At 50.3% G+C, this 22,158-nt stretch overlaps 11 protein-coding genes across 11 annotated transcripts; 7 read left to right on the forward strand and 4 right to left on the reverse strand.

Moving 5' to 3' along the window:
- Nucleotides 1-265: 265 nt before the first annotated feature.
- Nucleotides 266-984, forward strand: N7520_007627 (PIG-H family GPI synthesis protein; the record flags this gene model as incomplete). The annotated part of the gene is made up of 3 exons (XM_057141561.1): nucleotides 266-599; nucleotides 648-850; nucleotides 907-984. 3 exons carry the CDS (start codon nucleotides 266-268, stop codon nucleotides 982-984), a joined length of 615 nt encoding a protein of 204 aa, XP_056995567.1.
- Nucleotides 985-1,064: 80 nt separating this feature from the next.
- On the reverse strand, nucleotides 1,065-2,924 carry N7520_007628 (pseudouridine synthase DEG1; the record flags this gene model as incomplete). Its single annotated transcript, XM_057141562.1, has 1 exon — nucleotides 1,065-2,924. The coding sequence occupies one exon, from the start codon at nucleotides 2,922-2,924 to the stop codon at nucleotides 1,065-1,067; it is 1,860 nt and encodes a 619-aa protein (XP_056995568.1).
- Nucleotides 2,925-3,424: 500 nt separating this feature from the next.
- On the forward strand, nucleotides 3,425-4,322 carry N7520_007629 (Rho-like small GTPase; the record flags this gene model as incomplete). The annotated part of the gene is made up of 4 exons (XM_057141563.1): nucleotides 3,425-3,570; nucleotides 3,690-3,930; nucleotides 3,991-4,110; nucleotides 4,161-4,322. The coding sequence occupies 4 exons, from the start codon at nucleotides 3,425-3,427 to the stop codon at nucleotides 4,320-4,322; spliced, it is 669 nt and encodes a 222-aa protein (XP_056995569.1).
- Nucleotides 4,323-5,052: 730 nt separating this feature from the next.
- On the reverse strand, nucleotides 5,053-6,055 carry rps0 (40S ribosomal protein uS2; the record flags this gene model as incomplete). Its single annotated transcript, XM_057141564.1, has 2 exons — nucleotides 5,053-5,800; nucleotides 5,886-6,055. The coding sequence occupies 2 exons, from the start codon at nucleotides 6,053-6,055 to the stop codon at nucleotides 5,053-5,055; spliced, it is 918 nt and encodes a 305-aa protein (XP_056995570.1).
- A 327-nt stretch (nucleotides 6,056-6,382) lies between these two features.
- N7520_007631 (mitochondrial 37S ribosomal protein uS15m) lies at nucleotides 6,383-7,375 on the forward strand (the record flags this gene model as incomplete). The annotated part of the gene is made up of 2 exons (XM_057141565.1): nucleotides 6,383-6,428; nucleotides 6,516-7,375. The coding sequence occupies 2 exons, from the start codon at nucleotides 6,383-6,385 to the stop codon at nucleotides 7,373-7,375; spliced, it is 906 nt and encodes a 301-aa protein (XP_056995571.1).
- Nucleotides 7,376-8,070: 695 nt separating this feature from the next.
- On the forward strand, nucleotides 8,071-10,549 carry N7520_007632 (uncharacterized protein; the record flags this gene model as incomplete). Its single annotated transcript, XM_057141566.1, has 2 exons — nucleotides 8,071-8,241; nucleotides 8,315-10,549. The coding sequence occupies 2 exons, from the start codon at nucleotides 8,071-8,073 to the stop codon at nucleotides 10,547-10,549; spliced, it is 2,406 nt and encodes an 801-aa protein (XP_056995572.1).
- A 1,623-nt stretch (nucleotides 10,550-12,172) lies between these two features.
- On the reverse strand, nucleotides 12,173-13,294 carry N7520_007633 (diacylglycerol/polyprenol kinase family protein; the record flags this gene model as incomplete). The annotated part of the gene is made up of 1 exon (XM_057141567.1): nucleotides 12,173-13,294. One exon carries the CDS (start codon nucleotides 13,292-13,294, stop codon nucleotides 12,173-12,175), a length of 1,122 nt encoding a protein of 373 aa, XP_056995573.1.
- A 415-nt stretch (nucleotides 13,295-13,709) lies between these two features.
- On the forward strand, nucleotides 13,710-15,718 carry spb4 (ATP-dependent RNA helicase SPB4; the record flags this gene model as incomplete). The annotated part of the gene is made up of 3 exons (XM_057141568.1): nucleotides 13,710-13,990; nucleotides 14,041-14,547; nucleotides 14,605-15,718. 3 exons carry the CDS (start codon nucleotides 13,710-13,712, stop codon nucleotides 15,716-15,718), a joined length of 1,902 nt encoding a protein of 633 aa, XP_056995574.1.
- Nucleotides 15,719-15,993: 275 nt separating this feature from the next.
- Nucleotides 15,994-18,632, reverse strand: N7520_007635 (crossover junction endodeoxyribonuclease; the record flags this gene model as incomplete). The annotated part of the gene is made up of 2 exons (XM_057141569.1): nucleotides 15,994-18,472; nucleotides 18,619-18,632. 2 exons carry the CDS (start codon nucleotides 18,630-18,632, stop codon nucleotides 15,994-15,996), a joined length of 2,493 nt encoding a protein of 830 aa, XP_056995575.1.
- A 400-nt stretch (nucleotides 18,633-19,032) lies between these two features.
- On the forward strand, nucleotides 19,033-20,631 carry N7520_007636 (putative actin-related protein RO7; the record flags this gene model as incomplete). The annotated part of the gene is made up of 1 exon (XM_057141570.1): nucleotides 19,033-20,631. One exon carries the CDS (start codon nucleotides 19,033-19,035, stop codon nucleotides 20,629-20,631), a length of 1,599 nt encoding a protein of 532 aa, XP_056995576.1.
- Nucleotides 20,632-20,837: 206 nt separating this feature from the next.
- N7520_007637 (enoyl-CoA hydratase/isomerase family protein) lies at nucleotides 20,838-21,758 on the forward strand (the record flags this gene model as incomplete). Its single annotated transcript, XM_057141571.1, has 4 exons — nucleotides 20,838-21,047; nucleotides 21,100-21,159; nucleotides 21,214-21,566; nucleotides 21,647-21,758. The coding sequence occupies 4 exons, from the start codon at nucleotides 20,838-20,840 to the stop codon at nucleotides 21,756-21,758; spliced, it is 735 nt and encodes a 244-aa protein (XP_056995577.1).
- Nucleotides 21,759-22,158: the final 400 nt, after the last annotated feature.

Genomic DNA, 22,158 nt, shown 5'->3' on the forward strand with positions numbered 1-22,158 from the left:
AGAAAGGGAGATGAGGGTCGATGTCCGACAAGCCAGTTGCGATCATAACGGAGGGAGCGGAGAGTTGATCTGTAGCTTCACGTGATCCAGATACGGGGAGGTACATTACGCTAGTCTGGAACAGGTCTAGTGTGTTTGTTGCGGACTTGGGAGCTTTTGCCCCCGTGAAACGCTGATAACTATTTAGTCAGTCTCTAGAGGTTATCCAGAGAGTCTGCAATCACCTGGACCTTTCTAGATTGTACTTTATACCTCTACATTCACAATGCCCAGTCGACTCCTGGTTCAACGGCCTTCTCCGACAACTGTTAGCTTCACGGTATCTAATGCGCCGAGTCGCTCCAATTCCCCCGCAAAGATCCTTTTCGGTTTCCAGGTCCTGCTACGGACTGTTCTTTTCCTCTGCGTGGTTGTCATCGCACTAGCAAGGCTGCGACACTTCTCATTTGAAGCAGAGGGGGGGTTTATATCCTGGCCAGCCATATGGGCGAGCCCTCTCGGGTCTCATATCTGCCAGCTAGTGGACGCATACAACCCGTTTGTTGTGGCGGTGATGAGCACCTTGGTGATCTATGGGGTTTTCAGGAGAAACTATACCGGTATGTATAGCTCTTTTTTTTTGGCGCTCTGGCTGATCGTCAATGTAGAGGAATCCCTTTTGGTCATTCGAGGATTTGGTATCCAGACCTCAACCTCATCATCCACCTATCTCTCGTCGGCCGTGACAAGATTTATCCCTACAACCCAGATTCAAGACATTGTCATCCATGAAGCCTTTAAGGGCTTTGAAGTCCGGTTCTACCTGGCTGTGATTGTGGAGGGCGAGCCTGATGTCTTGGTGGTCTTTCCGGTAAATTGCCTCCTCCCTGCCACCATTATCAAGCTAACCAACACTCCAATTATTAGCACCTACTGCCCAAACGAGAGATTTTAGAAGAAGTCTGGAGAGGCTCCCGACGCTGTCTCTATGATGCAAAGTCTTGATTCATAAAGCAGGGCAGTATATAAGTTAATGCTAATACACAAAACCTTGAAAGGACCGATATGAGTATGTACATCTTTCTTCATGCTTCTTCCTTTGTTGCAGCATCTTGCTGGAGTGCCAATTTCCGCTGCTTGGCTGCTAGCCACTTGGCATTTTGAATTTCGACAGGCTCTGTTGTTGCCTTGTCCAACACTGCCACGTATTTGCCTCCGACGCGAACACTGTTATCCCCAAGCCAGACTTTCGCGCCTCTGCTGCTTTTCTTGCTTTGTCCCTGTTTCCCTTCCATGTCGTGAATAACACCCAAGTCTCCTTGGCTAACAGTCAAATCCAACAGTGCTCCAGCCAAAATCTCATCAATCTTGCGCTGTCTCCAAACTGACCACAGTCCATCAATCACGCCCCTCATGCCAAACTTGCTGTCGCTTTTGGCACTTCGGCTCTTATTAAGCCGTTCATCACCAGCATAAACCCAGTTCAGAGAATCCTCGCGACTTCCAGAGCTCTCGTCGGGGAAAATCGTATCCCACAGAACCAGGGGTGCATCAGAAGCCATCTCATATGTCGGTTTGCGTGGGTTTTGCTTCACATCTAGTAGCTTGGGGACAATAGACGGAGATTCGAGTCCTTGGCCAACTAGGAAGAGGACTGCCACCATATGCCGGACTTGGTGCCATAGGAATGCAGACCCATGCAGGGTGAATGTGTAGACCTGAGGTGAGGTCGCAGGGGGCACTTCTGAGGACAACATTTCCACGTCAGGCACAATGCCCTCTTCCTGCTGGAATCCAGCCCGGCCAACATAGCCCAGAGGGTTGGTCTTTGGGTTCACGAACTCGATATCAGAGTAAAAAATTTTACGTTCAAAGTTCTCGATCTGCTTGCTGGTATCCAGCTTGCAGAAGTTCCTGAAGTCATGGGTTCCTTCGAAGTGTTTCGCGGCTTCACGCATGGCATCGATGTCCAACCATCCCTCGCGGTACTTAGCACGAGGTCCCTTGCCATCATCCACAACCTTCTCAAATCCGAAAGGACCTGGGGTGGGTGAGAACGCAGGCTGGGTGAAGAAGTACCGGTAGCGGCGTTCGCGGCAGGAGAAACGGGCATCAAACCCAGGAGGGGGGTTAGGGCACCAAGCCAGCACCCGAATATCCTCCGGAAGAACCCTGTTCAGAACTTGTATATAGTTGATTTCATCCGCGATGTCATCCCAATTCGAATCCACGGCTGCTTCCTCAACCTGCATCGCATCGCCCTCTTGAAGACCCTCTTCGTTTGACGAAGAGGCAGTAGGCTTCGGCTTCGGCCGCAAACTGCGAACCCGAATACCAATAACCTGTCCAAACGCACTCACACCACGATCCGTTCTTCCAGCCTTCGAGTAATCACACCCATCCCAGAAAATTGAGTAAGGCCGCACCACTCTTGGCCCACCACCACTAGGCTCATCCGCAGGAGCGCTAGTGTGAGGAAGAATCAACTTCGTCCGCCGCAAAGCCTTCCACAGAACCTCCTCAATCGTAGGCAGAGGCGTACAATTGCCATTGGTATGCTCAAGTCCATTATACCGCTGACCCAGGTAAGCGAACTTCAGCGCAATAAACCTGGTAGTGTATTTCGATCCGTCGAATTCCCGCTCCGCCTTCAAAGCACGGTGGATACCAGGCTTGTGGGTAATATCGGTATCTGGAGAATGAACCCGCTTCTTCTTCGACGCATGCTCATCGTTACCAGCTTCAGGTAGTGGAATCGCGGGCTCGTAGACGTCGCTGGAGATCGGGGCCCCAGTAGGTGCTGGGTGTGTCTCTGTCGGAACTGTGTACTGTGTAGTCTGGGAGTGAAGTTGGCGCTCGAGTTCACTAATCCGCTCGATAAGGCTGGTGTTACTCCAGGTTGTGTAGTCGGGGCTGTGCCCCTGTGCGCTCTGGTTCTCGGCCATTTTTTGCGACAAGGATGCGTGGTATTCGCGGGGAAATTGCGCTCGGGGCTGAAGTGGATATTTTTGTAACCAGCGTGGTGGTGTAAGTCTGCTTGGTCGTCTCCACATGCCCTTGAGGCAATTGGAGATCAGCTAGGCTCACTTGGTGGTGGTGGTGGTGGGGTTTGCACGACTTATCGAAATTTGGACTCGTGGAGAATCGGGTATTTTATGTAATATTTGATGTAATGTACTGTACTAGCAGGGTCTAGAAACATGCTTCGGTGTTAAATCTTTGCTGTATCTTTGTGTATTGACAATTGAGACTTACTCTATTGGGTTTGATAATTATTTAAAATATTGGAAAACAGACGAATCATAAATTATTGGGCTTCTAAGGTTATTGGTAACATGGGGAATATATATCTCCTTGTAGATCTAATAGCCCATTCCACCAACCTTATCTTTTACACTATTTCTTCGTCGCTTAAGATGCATCTCCGACCTTAGGAACGTTCCAAATGGCCACTGTACCAAACCTCGAAAACGGGACTGGAATCGATCTTGAAAACGACCATCTAGTAGATGTGGAATATCCAGAGCCTGACTCAACAGTGACCTTGTTACTCTTGGGCGACGCAGGCTGTGGAAAGTCCTTATTCTTATCGTGAGTCTATATTCTTCCATCTACATCTGGATATTCTATATGCATGCAATTCAGCCATACACGGTTTGAACTTTCATCTAAACCCACATGTGCATGAAGGATAACTGAAAACTTCCCAGGCGCCTAAAGAGTGGCAAGAAGCCACCAGCACCACCAGGCACCACAACGGAGAGTGCACCCGAGACTCTACGGGATAGCGACCAGCCATTCACTTATGATATTCGATTCTCCAAGAAATCCTTTACATTGGAAATCTATGATACATCCTGTCCTAACCAGCACTGGTCGACTCTCAGCCCTGATGTCATCGTTATAGCATTCGATATCTCAGACCGGGAGACACTGACAAGTCTAAAAGGGGTGGGTACATCTTTCAGGGCACTACCCTGCTTCGTGAATGAGAAGACTGACTCTTAAAAGTGGCGTAATGAGGTATCAAGGCATTTCCAACATGGTCGTGGGGAGCGTATCCCTGTGATGATCCTTGGCTTGAAGAGAGATCTGAGGAAGGAGGGTGAGGGTATCATCTACCCACAAGAGGTTCGTGAAATATCTTGTCTGGTACTGCACTTAGCTCACTGACAAGCTAGGCTTACCGTATCGCCCAAGAGCTGCGCTGTGATAGGTATGCTGAATGCTCGGCTATGACGGGTGAACTGCTGGCAGAGACATTTGAAGACCTTTCAAGGCTTGCGGGAATGTCGACTACATCTAAGGGTGGACAAGGTGATGGAGGTTGTAATATTTTATAATCTTGTTATCACAATGTATGATCTAAAAGTTCACTATTGGTCTTGTCAATTCGAGGAGCATTCGGTAGGTTCAGGATGATAGCTAGCCGAAATTCTAGCCCTGGCCTTGACATCTAGAACGTCATAATCTACAGTCCCTGGGCCAGACAATTTGCATACAAATCTACAGGTCTACGCGATCAAGATGGACAATACCGAGCACAATCCTCTTTGAATTACTAGGATACAAACAGGGAGAAACCAAGGTAACGATTAAGTCCACCTTGTAGATTGACAGCACAGGGCTTTCCCCCAGTTGTAGAACACAACTGGATATCTTTCCCTCATAAGCGCCAGGTCAATGATTGACGTAGCTATTCCTCCCCGATGCAAAAACAAGAAATAAAAAGGGTGCTGGTAATGAGACCACTGATGCAAAAAGGACTGACGGGTTCACCGGTGAAAAGCTCTTTTTTCTTCTGCTGTTTTTCAGTTTCTTTTTGGTTTGTTTTTTGAGACACTGAACAGAAACTAGGATAGACATGTCAAGGGATTTTGCGGGAGATGGTGTATTTTTTCCATTTGTCAATGGATTTCGTAGGTGAAAAAACAAACAAGAGAACTCCTCATGTCTCCTATGCCTGGATAGGCACGGGAAACATCCCAATCATCCCGGATCACCATGGCGTTTGGGTTTTGAGATCATACTTCCCCCCTTTCAACGGCTATCCTTTGTCACTGCGGAGTGAATCTACCACTTGTTCTCAGCGGCAGGGGCGGGGGCAGCCTGAGCGGTCTCAGCGGCCCACTCAGTGGGCTGCTGGGTGGAGCTGGCAGCCCAGTCAGCACCGTCAGCCTCCCAGCTGGTGGCACCGACAGCGGCGCTGGCGGCAGCGAAGGCAGTGCCAGGGGCACCAGCACCGGGGGCGGTAGCGTCCCAGTTGTCACCAGCGAAGCCAGACTCAACGGCACCAGCGCCGATCTCATCAGCACCGGGGGCCTTGGCCTCATCGGCGACCTCCTTGTTCTCCTCGGCCTCAGGGTCGCGGTAGAAGTACAGGTCAACGACGCTGTCCCACTCGGTCTCGCGGGTAGCGAGGGTACCGCGGAGACGGAGGACCTCACGGGCGAGCATCCACCAGACGAGACCAATGGAGTGACGACCCTTGTTGTTGGTGGGGATGGCGACATCAACGAAGTCGGTGGGGGAGTCAGTGTCGCAGAGGGCAATGACGGGGATGTTGACGTAGCTGGCCTCCTTGATAGCCTGGGCGTCGGTGCGGGGGTCGGTGACAATGATCAGGCGGGGCTCCTTGAAAGAGCGGGTGATGTAGTTGGTGAAGTTACCGGGGGTGAAACGACCGGCAATAGGGGTGGCACCGGTGTGGGCGGCGAACTTCAGGACAGCGCGCTGGCCGTAGGGACGAGCGGAGATGACACAGACATCGGCGGGGTTGTCAATGGCGGCGATGATACGGGCAGCCAGGACGATCTTCTCCCTATTGATTGCGCGCACAAATTAGACATCCCATTTCCTCTTGCTTTCCATCCTTCACTGGACTTGTTGAATTCTCTTATGCATACCAGGTCTTGCCAATGTTGATGACATTGACACCGTCGGAACGGGTCTTCCACAGGTAAGGCTCCATGTGCACCTGCAAGTTCTTGGAACCCAGGTGGGCCTGAGCAGCCAGGAGCATCTCAATGTCCTGGGGAGTAGGGTTGAAAACCGGGGGGAGCTGGGAGGGGGCCATGGCGGGCGATTGATGTGTTGACGGATTAGAGGAATCAATCGTCTGGCTCTTGTCGTGGTGATGGAGGGAAAGGATTGAAGCCGAACCGCGAAAAGCACGCTGCACTCCGGGAGAATTTCGCTTGCCGGTTGTGAGCTAGGGCTAGGGCTTTATCCTTAGATAATCATAGTACCCTTACATAATCTATTGCCTGAGGCAGAAGCTCCACTTACTAAAAGTAGGTTAGCGTTTCCTGGCCGGGCCGCGTGATTTTCCTGACCAGAAGAGCGATGCGAAGAACTTCACAGGTTGTCGACTGGGGTTATTGATAAGTATTGACCCATCATCATGCCGCCGCGATTCTCAGTTCAGCCTTCCTGGAAGGCTTTGACCGGTATGTCATTTTGTTCCATTATTATTTCTGCTTCAAGCACCAATTCGCTTTTGCTCCGTACCAATGCTAACACGCTTGTCTGAGCAGGTACGCTTTACGGACAGAGCCCGGCCGCCGTAACATCCAATGTGTCTCATGCCACTGCCAGGGCAGCATCCACTAAAGCTCCAACCCAGAAGAGAACCGACTTCTTCCGGGCTGCCCAGGCTCGTCAGCGAAAGGCCGCCAACCTCTCCCGACAGAAAGTTCTCCAAGCGGAACGGGACGCCTCGCTAGGCGACCCGGTGGAGAGCCAGCCCACACCTTTCATTCAAGACATCCAAGCGGTTTCAACTGGATCTCAATCTTCAGCATCCGCCGGTATCAACTACTACCTGAAGAAAGATGACCTCACAAGCGCCTTGGAATTCTCCAAGGACTTGACCGAACCCCTTCGCAACCCGAACCGTGATACAGCGGACCCACAAGCCGAACAGAAAGCATCGGAGGGACACGAAAAAGCGCATCATAACGCAGAGGAGGCTATCCAGCGCATTGTCGACCTAAACAATGGAAACACCAAAGATCGCATGCGGTTGAATATACAGAAATGTATCGAGGAGTTTGGGCGACACAGCACCGATAAAGTACTACCCCCCAAGCCTACTGGGCTACGACACGAATCTGCTCCAATCCACTCCGAAAAAGCGCCCCGTGTCGGTATCGATACAGGCTCCCCCGAGGTTCAAGCAGCTATCTTGACAATCAAGATCATGAACCTTTCTCGTCACCTGCAGACTGCCAACAAGGATAAGCACAACAAGCGCAACTTGCAGCTGCTGGTTCACAAGCGACAAAAGCTCCTCCGTTATGTCCGGCAAAAGGAGCGTGGCGGTCCCCGATGGCAAAACCTGATGGAGAAATTGGGTCTGTCTGAGGCTGCATGGAAGGGCGAGATTGCCCTGTAGGGGATCTTTGGGGGGACACAGCGGGAATGTATTATTTAAAAACTTGACCCACCATGTCTTGGATTGAGCATCAGCGTGTTTCTTTAGATCGACTGGATCTATCCCTAGGATTTAGTGGGTTTATTGTCTGGACCTGGATTTCCAGAACTCCTGTGTTTGATATCATCTGTACAAATAGCATTGTTTCTTAGTTTTTTTTTTGGCATTTTTGATTGGGATCTAAACTGGAAATGTACATGTTCGAAAATGGACCACTCTGCGGAAGCTCAAATACCTGGACAATTTTCAATATCAAATGATCTTTCGTTGTATACTAGTAATTACTCGTAGTTACATGCTTGGAATTGAATGCCTAAGGTGCTAATCAGTTGACCGCCTAGGAAATTCTGCCGCGAGCAAACAATTTTTGGGAACGTCAAGTTGCCTCCCTAGGATTCAGGCAAAAAAATTGCAGACGGTCATTCCTTCCCCAACCACCAGAAGTGAGGTGACTTCTCAGCTTTGCAGTGTCGCGCGAGCAGCTGTACCGTCACTTTAGTCCACAACAGCAACATAAACAATTTTGTTTTCCCCCCAGCCTTTTTCTCTCCTTCCTTTCCCCACACCCCAACCACATCCACCAGAAAGCCTCCCAGCATTCTTCTTGTTTGGATTGTTTCTATCAGAACTCAAACCCTTGACGTGCACGCGCCACCATGCGTACCCGTTCTCAACCTCTTTCTCCCGGGGGATATCAATCCCTCGACGACAAACCCTCCCGTCGCCGCGCGACGCGAAGTGCATCATCAGCCGAGCCGACTACTGAGTCGCAACCCGCTGACATGCCTCGCAAGACTCGTGCCAAAAAGGGCACCGTCACCAGAAAGGTAAACAAAGACCTCCCATCAAAGGAACGAATATATTCTACTAAATGGATAACAAGCTGACTTATATCGACAGACCACCCGCTCCAAATCGAAGGTCGTCAAGCCCGATGCCTCTGACTTACAGCAGACGTCACCAGCCGCAACTGCGCAGTCAAAGGCGCCTACTGCGGATGAGCAGGACATGCAATCTGATGGCCAGATGTCCCCAAGCATCACCGCCCCCTCTCGCCAACCTCTCACCAACCTCGCCAACAGCAGGGTTCTGGGCCCTCTACAGGCGACCCCCATTATGCGTCGGCGCCCACGTATTCCTTACTCCACTATCACAGCTCGCCGCCGAACCAACGCGGACGGTCGCGTGGTAAACACCCTCTTCCAGCTCCCGGACCTGATCAGCCAGTCTCCCATCACTGTGCCTGCTCCGGTAGACCGACCTGTTCCTATCGAACAAGAGGCAAATGCCATTACCCGAGTCTCTGTCACCCCCGAACCAACCCTCCCTACTACCCCAAAGACCGCCCCTGCTGCAAGTGCCGGTCATTCTCCCAGCTGGCCTCGACGAATAATCGCAAATGTCTCTTCGAAATGGTTGAATATCCGTGGGCGATTCAGCCCTCGTAAATCTCTTGGCTCCCAGGATACGTTCGCCGAAGCTTCCGCTGCAAGCCCCAGTGCTACGGCACCCAGTACCCCTCAGATTGAAGACATGAAAGTGAGCACGCAGACGCCTTTCAGCACTGAGATGGAGCTGGTAACCATGGATTCGCCATCGGTGACCAGGGCTGCAACTACCACCACCCGGCGTCCCTCTTACACACGCCCCCGCATCGATGGCCCGAAACGACCATCGGTCGTCGATTATTCTATCCGTGGAAAATTAAGCCAGGAGACTCTTGACAGATGCTATGCACGGAGCCGCCCCCTTCCATTGCCTGGTACGGAAGCCCCAGAGCAGCCAGCGTCAGAGCAGGTGAAGAAGCGGAAGCGCTCGTCTCCCGAATCCATTCCTAACCCGCCTGGGTGCAGTTACGGAATGCATGATGACTACTTCACGTTCGATTCTGACGACGAGATATGGGCGGAAGAAGAGAAGGCTGCTCTTGCTCGAGAGGCTGCCAAGGCCCCCAAGGCTACAGAGTCAGAAAGCGAAGGGGCTGCAAAACCCCCTTTGAAGAAGCAACGTGTGGCCGAAGAGCCAGACCAGAAGCGTCACCGACACGTTCTCCATCCTAACACTCCCCGAAAGGCCGACAAACGCGCTGGATACAACCCGAACCGTCAGAGCCGATTGTATCAAGCCACTGATTTATCTACGATCGAATCCAGTGGCTTATTCTCAGAAGGCGAGCAAGGACCCCAAGCCACTCAGACTCGCCCCGAAACAAAGACCACCCCCAAAAACCCACAAGGCACATTTTGTGTCCCTGGATATGAGTCTGGGTCCGACTCCGAAGACTATCCGTCCTCTGGCCCCGTGCCTCAGTTCACCAGCACCCCCAACGGTATGTATCTCAATCTACCGTCATCTCTAGATGACAAATCTCCGGGTCCGTCTCCGGCCCCAAGGATAATTCTACACCCCAACCCACATGGAACATTTCAGACGCCATATTCTAGTTCCGACTCTTCGTCTTCGGACGAAGACGGAGACGAAAAGATGGACTTAGCCCCAGCCCCAAGGATAATTCTCCACCCAAAGCCACATGGAACATTTCAGACTCCATACTCTAGCTCCGATGAAGACGAAGACGAAGAGATGCACTTACTCCCAAACATGGCAAGAGCTGACTCAATGGATGAAGATACGACGACCCCCGCCCGAACTCCCAACGTCCCTACCGAAACCACTACCAACACCACTACTAACACCCCTAACAACACCACTGCCAAAACCACCACCGAAACCAACCCCAAAACCAACGACGCCCCCAAACCTAGCGACTTATCCCCCCTCACCCGAATCCGTAACAAGGCCCAGCAGTTCAAACCCAAGACACCAAGCCGCCTCCGCGAAGCTTCCCGGTTTTCAACCGGTAGCACAGACCTCTCGCCTATGTCCAGCGACCCGATGTCGCTGGATGGCTCCTCCTACATCGACATATTGCAAGATTCCGAAGATCTTGAAAGCATTGACCATGCATGGCTCCAGAAGAACTGCCCCAGCGGGCAGTTGAACAAGCTTTCCTGGCCCGGCCTTAGCAGCATTGCTGAAATCGGCATTCCGGCTGGTCTTAACAATCTGGATGAAATCAAGACCAAGCAAGCAGTGGAATACTGGCATCAGTGTTTTTTGTCTGAGGATTGGTGAATATTCCGCTGGTCCTAATCCATGTACAAGTATATCTTAGCCAAATTTCGATCCATGTATCCCTCCAATGCGAGGTGAAAAAACTCTGCTCTTTCTCCTCCCCCGTAAATCTTATTATCTCTCTACTTCAAAGTATCTGGTAGTAAGACTTTGAGATAAGTTGCACTTTTTTCGACCTTGAAAACTTCCTATATCGTCACCACCAAATCCTAAGTGGGCTCTTGCATCACTGTACAGTACTATGTACATAATTTGAACAAAGCCCGTCTACTTAAGATTGGAACACCTTCTTTTACTATGCTATGGCTCATACAACACTTACTACCTTAGCATTCACCATATACCACTTTTGGATTGCGGGTCTCGTCTAAGCTACCGTATCCACTCTTGGATCTCAGATCTTAGATCTTGAACCTCTTCACTTGAACATTTTAAAACTCCGCGCCCGAGTTCCCTAGAAAACCCAGCAATTCAATCACCATTTATCGACCGGCAGCACACCCGAGCCTAATGGCTCATCTCCCCTAAACGGCGTTCAAAAGAAAGCTCAGCAATACAAGCCCGAGACGCCCAGCGGTCGAAATGCTTCCTGTTTTCCCACTGTGATCACAAACTATTCTGAACGGCAAACCCATATTGTTGATCGCTCCTCCTACTTGTCTGTTCTCACGCCTGATAAAGATTCGAATTTCGAAAGCATGAAACCCAACCGGCTCCAGAAGAACCAACATTGGTAATTCGGGAGAGCTTATTCTGATTCAATGATGTCGTCCATTATCGGTAGTTAGTACTATCATTACCGGTCCGAAAGCCGCAGGAAGATCATGTTGAGCCATAAAGACCAAGTTTCCCCAGGATCAGAACTACAGAGACTCACGCAAGGTCATGGAAGTGGCATGTAAAATCCCTGCTAGGCACAAAGGGATGATGCCTTACCTCTGCCCAGTGACTGAATATCTGTCGATGGCTCCTCCTACCTACTTCAAGGGAATATTGAAGACTCAATGGAAAGGTCCGAGGATTATGAAAGTAGTGAACCGAATGCTTTCGGAAGAACTGCCCCGGCAAGTATTTTAGCAAGCTTGCATGGCCCGGCCTAAGCAGTATTGCTGAATTCGGCATTAGAGCTGGAATAGAAAGCTTGATGCTCCAAGACCGAGCAAGCGGTGGAGTATTGGCGACAGTCATTTTCTCCAGAGGATTGGTGAACAATCTCTATAGTAGATACCGACAAATCTATGTAAGTACTAGTGTTTTTGAAACAAAGACATCTTCATCTGATATGAGTTTTACTCTCTGTATTGCCATGGTAAATACTGCATGTGGCATAGACTATGGACCGTCAAATGTTGGGAGTAGATAAACATGGTGTAGGTGAGATTGTACTTAGGTCAGTCAGAAGGTAGTAGCTACAAGAAACGCTCAGAGAGAAAGTGTAAAATGTTCATATCGGCAGGTACATGAACGATCCGTCCTGTCTAAGCCAGAAACCATATTTGATGCAATGCCATGCCCGAGAAGAAAAGAACACACTGTCATCTAAACATCATTAAATTACCGAGACATGAGGGATGTGTATGTGCGATTGCTGTACGCAAAGAGAAGGGAAAAAGCAATATATGTCTAGCCAAAGACCTTGAGAAATCCCCAGAGCCCAAGTCCACTCAGCACTGGGATGGTGAAGTTGTCATCCCAACTCCATAGATCGATAAACTCACTACCGGCCGCGATGAAGCCAGAGACAATGCTCATCACACCCAAAGCCAACGGGCCGGTTATGGTGGTGGACGAAGTCTCAACAGCATCCCAGCCCATCAGGCCCCGAACACAATCTGGGAGTAGGTTCAGGCGGCCGGTAAACATGAAAGAACCCTCCGGATCGTTGGGAAATGCACCCATGTAAGGCACAAACCAACCCCAGAAAGCAGCGGCGGTGACAACACCAACGAGCCAGGCGGCTGCGGTGCCAGCCAAGCTCTTCCCTTGTCGGAGATGAGGAGTATAGCGACCGTACATACGACCAAAGGTGGATGCTGCAGTATCACACCAGCTGAGGAGGAGTACACCCATAACGCCAACGTCTTTGGGGAAGAAACGGAGGACGATGTATGCGCCGAGCAAGTACCAGATCACACCGTTATATCCCGAGACCTCGGTCTCACGCATGAGCGCACCAACGCAACGAATGTAAAGCTTATTGACCTTCTCCGACCGATGTCGTACAAAGTCTGTCACTGCAATGGGGACCAGGGCAGACAAGAGCACTGGTGTTATCTCAAGTGTCTGGATACCTCGGCTGTAGAGGTGAAGAGTCAGGAACCCAATTGACACGTGGAGGAACTTCCGCGGGATTTCATGGCGGTGAATAAAACTGCGGTATCGAGAGTGTAGAGGAATCAGGCCAAGCGGTGATGGTGATCTCGAAAGGTCGTGTGGTGCGCCTGAGACCTTCGATGTGGGTGATAGGAAACCGTTGGAGGTGCTACCATTGGCCGCTGGTGGTGATGCTGGGATTTTCGGGTTGGACCGCCGAGGTGGTCGACGTTGGCGCGTTGAAGTCCTCGAGGGTGTGTCTTCAGATGGGCTTCGTGTTCGCCTTGAGCCAGATCCATCCTGTTGTCGGCGCGATGCAGATCGCGTTACCGGCGCAAAATACCCATCACGTGCTTCTGATTTATCGGAAACAGAGGGCGACGGGGAGATGACTCGAGTCTCCGGTACTACCGTACTAGGTGTGGACGGCATGTCGGATGCTCGCACTGCAAAGGGTGGGAGCGCTCGAGACCAGATAAGCCCAGACAAGGGCCGCGCGCAGGTAGTTGTGCTGTCGCAGGCAAGATTGCCGCAAGGTATCAATGGTCTTGCTAACAAATCAATGATGGGCGGTTATTTGAAGAGATAGTGATGTATGGGAATATGGTAAATATGCTGGTAGACACAGGAGGCCACCGCATATAATGATGTGCTGTGCAAGAAGAGAGCTGCTTATCCAAGTTGGGTAGTGTTAGTTGGACAGAAAGGGAAAAGTAGACCCACGATCCGACCGATGCCGCAGATCACGTGTAGATATCTAATCGATAAGACCGGGGCAACTTTTTTTCTTTTTGCGACTTGCGATCATAGAGCAATTCAAACGAAGAACGGTTTGAATTGATTGATCATGGCACCTAAACCATCATCCTCAAGATCATGGGATGGCCTCAATCCTCCCTTGTCACAATGGGCCTTGGACGCCGTGTCCTCGATGGGCTTTACTCGAATGACCCCGGTCCAGGCCTCCGCAATCCCTCTGTTTATGGCGCATAAAGATGTGGTTGTCGAAGCGGTCACGGGCAGTGGAAAGACGCTTTCATTTTTGATACCGGTCGTGGAGAAGCTTTTGCGCCTTGATGAACCACTGAAGAAACACCATGTCGGTGCTATTATCATCTCCCCAACAAGGTAATTGAGATGCATGTGCTACGATTTTCGTCGCTAATCTTTTCATGCAGAGAATTGGCTACGCAAATTTACCAAGTCCTCCTGTCATTATTGGAATTCCACCCGGCATCTGCTGCCGCGATTCACCCTCCAGAAGCTGACGCCCCGCGCCCCAAGTCCTCTGCCTCTACCAAGAAAGTCGTTCCACAACTTCTCCTGGGCGGTTCGACAACGCCAGCTGAAGATCTCAGCTACTTCCTCAAAAAATCACCTAATGTGCTAGTTTCTACTCCGGGCAGATTGTTGGAGCTTCTTTCTTCTCCCCATGTCCACTGCCCGCAGTCCTCCTTCGAAATGCTTGTGCTCGATGAAGCCGACAGACTTTTGGATCTTGGATTTAAGGATGATCTCCAGAGAATTCTTCGCCATCTTCCCAAGCAACGGAGAACTGGTTTGTTCAGTGCCAGTATTAGTGAAGCTGTGGATCAAATTGTCCGCGTGGGACTTCGGAACCCGGTCAAAATTGCTGTCAAGGTCAAAGGCGGAGGCGGAGCAGAAGACAAGCGTACCCCTGCTAGGTGTGTCTCTTTTCAAGCTTTTAAGATTCCCCAAGAATGATGCTAATCTCTGGATAGTCTGCAGATGACCTACCTCACAACTCCCCCGGCTCATAAATTTTCCATCCTCAAACAGATTCTGACCTCTGTTAAACCGACGCCCCAGAAGACTATCTTCTTTGTATCAACATGCTCTAGTGTGGATTATTTGGCTGTGATCCTACCGATTATCCTGGGAGATGACTTCCTCCTAGTCCCACTTCATGGCAAACACCCTGCCAATGTCCGCCAAAAGAACTTTTCCCGCTTCACCACCTCTACTACTCCCTCGATCCTCCTTACTACTGATGTAGCCTCCCGTGGTCTGGATATTCCATCCGTGGATCTAGTCGTCCAGATTGACCCTCCATTAGACCCCAAAACATTCATCCACCGATGTGGCCGAGCAGGTCGTGCCGGACGAAGAGGTCTAAGCATTGTCCTCCTGCACCCTGGCCGAGAGGAAGATTATGTCTCGTTCTTGGAAGTGCGCAAGACTCCCGTCGCACCTTTCAACCTTTCAACCCCAAGCTCCGATGTGGATGCTGCCGTGGCCACTCAAGCCGTCCGCGCGGTGCTTCTCAAAGACCGTGCTCATCACGATAAGGCTCAGAAAGCTTTCGTTAGTTGGGTCCGAAGCTATAGCAAGCACCAAGCCAGCAGTATCTTCCGCGTAGCAGACCTCGACTGGGAATCCCTGGGCAAGGCATGGTGTCTTCTTCGTCTACCCACAATGCCCGAACTGCGTAAATTCACCGGAGATCGGACATTGGGCGTGAGTAATGACTGGGACAACTACGCCTACAAGGACAAGCAGCGAGAGAAGCGCCGCAAGGAGGTGGCGCTAGAGACCGAAGAAGAAAAGAAGGCTCAACAGGATTCACGCAAACGAAACGCACCCGAGAGCGCGGCTTGGAGTCTGAACCAAGAAGAAAGAGACAAGAAGTTCAGGCGGAAGGAGCTCAAGAGGGCGCGCAAGGAGGCTGAAAGATGGGAGCAATTGCCCGAGCATCTTAAGCAACAGGAACTCGAGACACAGAAAATGGTGGAGGCAATTCGGGTCAAGAATGAGCAGCAGCGGCTATTGCAGCTCGCCGCGAAGGCAGAGGCTGAAGGGAAAGAAGGTGGCAATGACTTTGAAGGCTTCGATTAGAGATCTCAATTAGTATAAAATGTCGATATTCCCAAAGCCCTTATTGGCAAAATAAAAAGTATCTGATAAGCCAGTCATTATACGATTGACTGAAGATTCAAGTGACCCGTTTACACATAATATCGTGATCGAAATTTCATTATCATGTCCTGCTTCAAGGCCCTTGTTTCCAGATGATTAAGCCAATATGTACGCTTTGTATGATGCCTGTACCTTAACGCCGAGTTTCACCGTCCCAAAGAAAATGCAAAAATGATAAGGGTATAAGAAAGTTGTTAAATCAGATCAAGAAAGCTGACCCGTGGAACTCGTTTCGCTTTGTTCTTCCTTTGTCCACGGTTTTCACCTTCAGCCGTAGACTGGTGCGCATCCAGATCCCTTTCACATCCAACCGGCTCGTCAAACGACCAGAATCCATTGGCTGCTGAGATGTTTTCAATGTGGCCCAAGGTCTGTCTGGTTTCTGGGACCATCTTCTCTTCCTTCTGGGCCTTTTTTGAAGGCTTTTTCTCTTCCTTCAGGCAGGAATTACCGCTCATTGGCGTAGGCTGTTTTTGAGAACGCTCATTGTCATGTTTCATTGACAATGACAGAGAGCCAACGGCTTTCTCGAGATCTTCAATATCCCGGGGGCTTTCCTTATCAGGCAGACTTTTCACCAATTCCCTGGGACTGCGACGAGTAGGCTTTTTAGTTGGGGAGACTGTCAGTTTTCGTGAGACTGAGTCTGTACTTGAATCCGAAGAATCATAGCTCGATACCGAGTAGCTAATCTTCAGTCCCCTTCGTACTGAGCGTTGCGACAAAACAACTGTATCAGATAATGACAATCTGGATGTCTCATAATCCACAATATCAGTTCCCCCTGCCGTTAAAACTCCGGCACGAGCTGAAGTGGGGTGGCCTACTATAGGGTGGCGCTTGAGTCTTGGTGTTGAAGGTGTGGTGCGCAGAGATGAGAACGAGTCAACGAATTCATCAATCTCACGAGAAGTGAAGCGCATCTGACTCGGGGATTTATGCCGCGAGTACATGCTTGGAGAATGATCCGACACAAGGTCAACGCTCTCAAATGAAGGTGGGGTTCGGAATCCAGGAGAAGGATCCTTGGTCGTTGATTGAGATGAAGCTGCCTCTAATATGTGTGCTTTATTGTGCGAGGATAAGTCAGATTTCTCTTTTGTGAGCATTCCATATTTCAAGATGCTCCCCTGCTTCATTCCTGCGTCGATAGGTCCCTTCTTTCTTGGTCCAGTGCGCCGAGTAGCGGGTTTCTTGGGTACAGCCTTTTTAGCCTGAGCGGCCTCCTTCGCGGCCTTTTTTTCAGCTTGTTCTTTTCTCCATGCGCAAACGGCATCGGGGGCACCGAGTTTTGCAACAGTCTCAAAGATCCAGACCTTTTCAATAACGAAGGGATCAAAGCGCTTTTTGGGACGACACTTAGAAGGTGTCACTGGAGGTCCGTCGTTGGCAACTTCTAGATCATCTTCCTCATCTCCTTCGGCCAGCTCTTGCGACGGCACAACCTCCTGTGGCGGATTCGGTTCTTCAGCTAGAAGATCCAGACCGACAACATCGATGGGGAGCATGTCCATTTGCAGTTCGGTCGTGCCATCAGTGCCGAAATTCGCACGAGTCTTGTACACTTTCTGCATCCATGGCGTATCACAATCGGGCGCTAATGTACCTTGCGATAATCCCAATACTGGACGTTGCAAACGAAGCCTGTAAGAGAGGAGAGGTTCTGCCAGGTTCCTGATCACCTTTCTGGCGCCTGAACGATAGTTCCACTCGAAATTATCAGCCGCAAAAGTTCTTATCGCGAGCGGGTCGATATCCCGGTCCCAAGCGTTCCTAAGATTGCGTCTAAGTGTGACCATTTCCTCATCCGTAGAAACCTTTGGCTCCGCGTAGTACTCCAAAATTGTTCGATCAGGGAAAGTGTCGGGAATGCGAACAGCTTTGTGCTTTGTGGTGAAATAGCCGCTTTCATTCTCCTCCAATTCGTACTGCAGTCGCTCTCGCCATTCGCCGAGGCGTATGTTCAAATCAGGAGAATTAGATGCAAGCTCTTCCAGCAGATCTTCACCAAAATTAGCTTTAGCAATTTCTGCGGCCAATCCGGGTCCACACTTTGGAACACCCCCTGGTAGATAGTCGCCTCCACTGAGCATGGCAAACAAGATCATTCCTGCTCGGCTTAGAGGGACATTTGACACATGATCTTCATTGCCCAGATGATAACAAGTAACATGGGTCGCCCCAGATGTACCTGTGCCGCTTTCTTTCGAAAAATTCATGATCGTCAGCGTAGACCCAAACATGAGCGCATCAACATCGTTGCTCATTACTGCGTCGACGATGCCTGCTTGCTGTAATCGCGCGCATTCAGCTTCTGCCTCCCCCGGAGCCTCATGCCACGGAAATCGAAACCGCTCGATGAGATCTTTGGAACGCTGGATAATTGGTGCATTGCCGTAACTGCGCGGAGAAACTGCCTTTCCCCGCTTAAAGGGAGGTTTTTGATGGCCATCGTAGACAAAAAGCGGGTGGACTGGTAATGCCAGCAGCTTCAGAAGTCGATAGAACAATGTGCGAAGCTCAGGATTCTTTCCACCGCGACCAGCTTGAACCTGAAAGAGCCAGATAGAAATATCGACTGCGACTCGGATTGGCCTTGCTGTTCGCTCCAAATGTGTGATCGCCAATTTTGACAAGGATATGCGCTCCCCCTTGCCAATGGCATGAATGAGACTATTTCATGTCAGTTTTAAATCCTTCTGGCAGCCCGGAGAAGCAACCGAATGCTCTTTTGGTTGCGTTGCTAGGGAGGGATTTTTGCGAGACCCGACTGAATATGTTGCGGCCTGCATGTAAAAGAGGATCGGAGCAAGACATACCCTGGGATGCCCATCCGGCCGATATTAATACAGACCAAGGCTTAAAATTAAGAAATAAGGTATGAAGCCATGTGGTGCTGTTGAGAAGCGGTTCAAGATGCTGGGAATGAGTTGTTGACGAGTAAATAAACCACGGCCCGATGTAGATCCGTTGAACTTTAGTCCGCGGTCAGTTCACATCGATCTGTTGGCCAGTCCCAATTGACCTTTGTGATACTATGGGCTGCAAGACCCATTGGAACCAAATTATCTTTATCTCATGACTCTGTAGACCCGGTACTTCGCTGAAGCGGGTCCTGGTCGGGTCTTTCTGTTGCTCCGAAGAGCAACCACCATCGCGCCCCACGCACGATTCCAAGCTACGCGACACAGCATCTACCAAGCGCGCTACACCAGTAATACAATAAGCACGAAATGTCGACTACCTCCGGCTTGCGCCAGAACCAGGCTGCTCGACCAGAATCCCCTCATACTCCGCAACAGCCGCTTCGCTCAGGAAATACTTCCTTCGCCAGCACAACATCACCGGGCTCATCCTTTCGAAATGAAGACGATGCAATCATATTTGAAATTGGCGCTCGATGGCTACGAGCTGGATTTGAGGGCAGCAGCTCCCCAGTCTGCGTGGTAGGATTCGGACCCGAACAATCGAGGAGAGTGGGGGACTATCGGGGATGGATTGAGGGCGATTCTGGGGCAAGACCGACAGCACAGCCTGTCGATGCTGAAGATTGGGCTCGCGAGTACGAATTATGGAGGCTGGACCTGCGACAAACTGACCTAGGGTTGGTCGAGGACAAGATTGAACGTGCTTTTCGCGAAACCTACAACCAATACCTGTTGACCGACGCAGGCACGTCCCGCCTGGTGCTGGTCTTACCCTCTCTTATGCCACATCCGCTGCTTTCATCACTTCTTTCCACCTTGTTTGGCCGCTGGCGATTTCCTAGCATTACACTTTTACCCCATGCGCCTATGGCGGCGACCGCGGCAGGTTTGCGGTCTGCCCTGGTGGTAGACATTGGCTGGGCGGAAACGATAATCACGGGTCTTTATGAGTATAGGGAGGTCACCACAAAACGGAGCACAAGGGCAATGAAAGCCGTGCTGCAAGAACTGGGTCGAATGTTCACCGATGTGGCTTCGAGGAGTGAGCAGGACAGTGTTCCCACAGATGACATCTCCGTGGGATTCAAATATTGCGAGGAGATTGCGTGCCGATTGGCTTGGTGCAAGATGGAAGCTCAGAACGAAGAAACAGAAGACATGAGCCAGACCATTTCGATACCTTCACCAACCAACCCAGAGCAGGAATTTATTGAGGTGCCATTTTCCCGCCTTGCAGAACCCGTTGAGAAGGCTCTTTTTGCCCCGGATATGCCAGAGAGTGAGTTGGACGATGAAGAGAAACCTATTTCCCTTCTGGTGTACAATACTTTGCTCGCACTACCTCCCGATGTGCGTGGAACATGCATGTCGCGTATCATCTTTGTGGGTGGCGGAGCCCGCATCCCTGGCTTACGGCAACGGATTTTGAAGGATGTCTCGCGATTGATTGACCAGCATGGATGGAGTCCCATCCGAGGTTCCATCCGAGAGAAAGTCATTGAACGACAACGGCAGCGATTGGAAAAACTACGGGTCTCAACTCCTGCCAATGGCGAGAACCAAGTGACTTCCAAGGATACAAGCTCCTCGCCAAATAACGAACAAACAGGCCCACCTAGAGATGAGCCTGAAATTGATTTCGTGGAGCAAAAACTGCGCCGTCAGAACAAGGATACACCCGTCCCTGTCCAAGGTATCTTACGAGAAATTGATTCTCTTGGAGCCTGGGCTGGAGCGAGCTTAACAACCAGCCTGAAGATCCGCGGAATGGTAGAGATCGAGCGTGAAAAGTTCCTGCAGCATGGCTTGGCTGGTGGCACCCGAGACTCGGAACCTGCGCCTGATCGTCGATCGGGCTTGAGAGCGGGCGACCGTTCCAGTTGGACCCTAGCAGGGTGGGCATAGAACTGTACATTTACTAGTTTGGCACATAATAGATACCCGTTTTGTCATGTAATCGGTAGTCGGCATTCGGCGTTTCGGTAACTAAATAAGTGGGGTTTGTTGATCCGGGGGTGTGAGTGCGGGGAGGAGAGGACTAATGTAATAGAATATCTGGCTAGTAAACAGCTCGATAACACCTCTCTCAATTGAAATAACCAACCAAAGAAATGGCAGATATTCCTACATTTCGCAATCTGTCTTTAGAGAGACATGGGAACATATTCGTTCTCACCATGCAGAAACCACCCGAGAACCGATTGAACTCGTGGTATTGTCAGGAAATGATTCGCGCCTATCGGACCATCGAAACACTTCTGGAGCCGAATTCAGAGGGAGCTGTCATTACAAGAGGCAATGATGCTAAATTTTGGTGCACTGTATGACAGTTGACCCTGCCATGTACGGATCTAGCTAATAGAGCCTTTCCAGGGATTGGAGCTGGATGAGTCCGACAAGAACCCATTTGCCAACACGGATGGATTTTATCCTGTGAGTATAAAAACTAACACTTTAGCTGAGGGTCATATTGATAACTTTCTAAAGCTCATCCATACGATTCTCGACTTCCCATTTCCAACCGTTGCTTTGCTAACAGGCCATACATTTGGTGGTGCTTGTCCATTGGCATTAGCCCACGATTACCGTATCATGAACTCACGGAGAGGTTTTATCTCAATGCCCCCTGTCAACTTGGGCTTGCACTTTGATGGGATCGGATCACTTCCCCGGCTCAAATTGCGACCCCAGGTTGCACGTAAGATGCTTCTTGAAGCACACAGGTGGACACCACAAGAAGCACTAGAAGATGGCATTGTGGACGCTATTGCCGAGCCCGACCGTATGCTGGAGGAAGCATTGGAAATCGCAGCTAAGTGGGCGCCTAAGGCGAAGATGGGGTGAGTCATCAGAACGCGGACGCATACATATCCCCATGAATGCTGTCCTCAGCATTGTTTAGCTGACTGATTGATATTAGGGTGTATGCTTTGCTAAGACAGGAGCTTTGGGGCGAGGCAATTAAGAAGTTTCAGCGAATAAGCTATGTGCATAGTCGAATGACTTCAGCTCCTGCCAAAGTCAAGATTTAATCAGATCACATACTATTCAGAATGTGATGCAAAGAAATACGCCCAGCCCTAGACCGACCTACTGTGAAGAGGACTGGAGTCTCAATGCCTACCAAAATTGACAGGTTTTCATGAACTAGAGGCTTTTCGCCTCGAATAACCAGAACTCTGCTATAGTTACCACAGCGTTTACCTATCCTATATCCTATTCAGTATCCTACTCGGTCTCCAATTTAGCCTCCTACTCAGTATCTTGTTCAGTATCCTATTTCATATCTCTTTTACGCCCCAATGAGCCCCCTTCCCCCCCCTCAGTCCCATACTAAATCTGTACTCACTCTCCTGAATAGCTCCAAAATCACAATTAATGAACCGCAAATAAATTGAAAGAAATGTAAAAGGAGAAGGGAGAGGAAAATGT

This window comes from Penicillium odoratum (genome assembly GCF_028828045.1).
Source record: "Penicillium odoratum strain IBT 22623 chromosome Unknown utg000005l_segment0_segment0, whole genome shotgun sequence".
NCBI classification, from domain to species: domain Eukaryota; kingdom Fungi; phylum Ascomycota; class Eurotiomycetes; order Eurotiales; family Aspergillaceae; genus Penicillium; species Penicillium odoratum.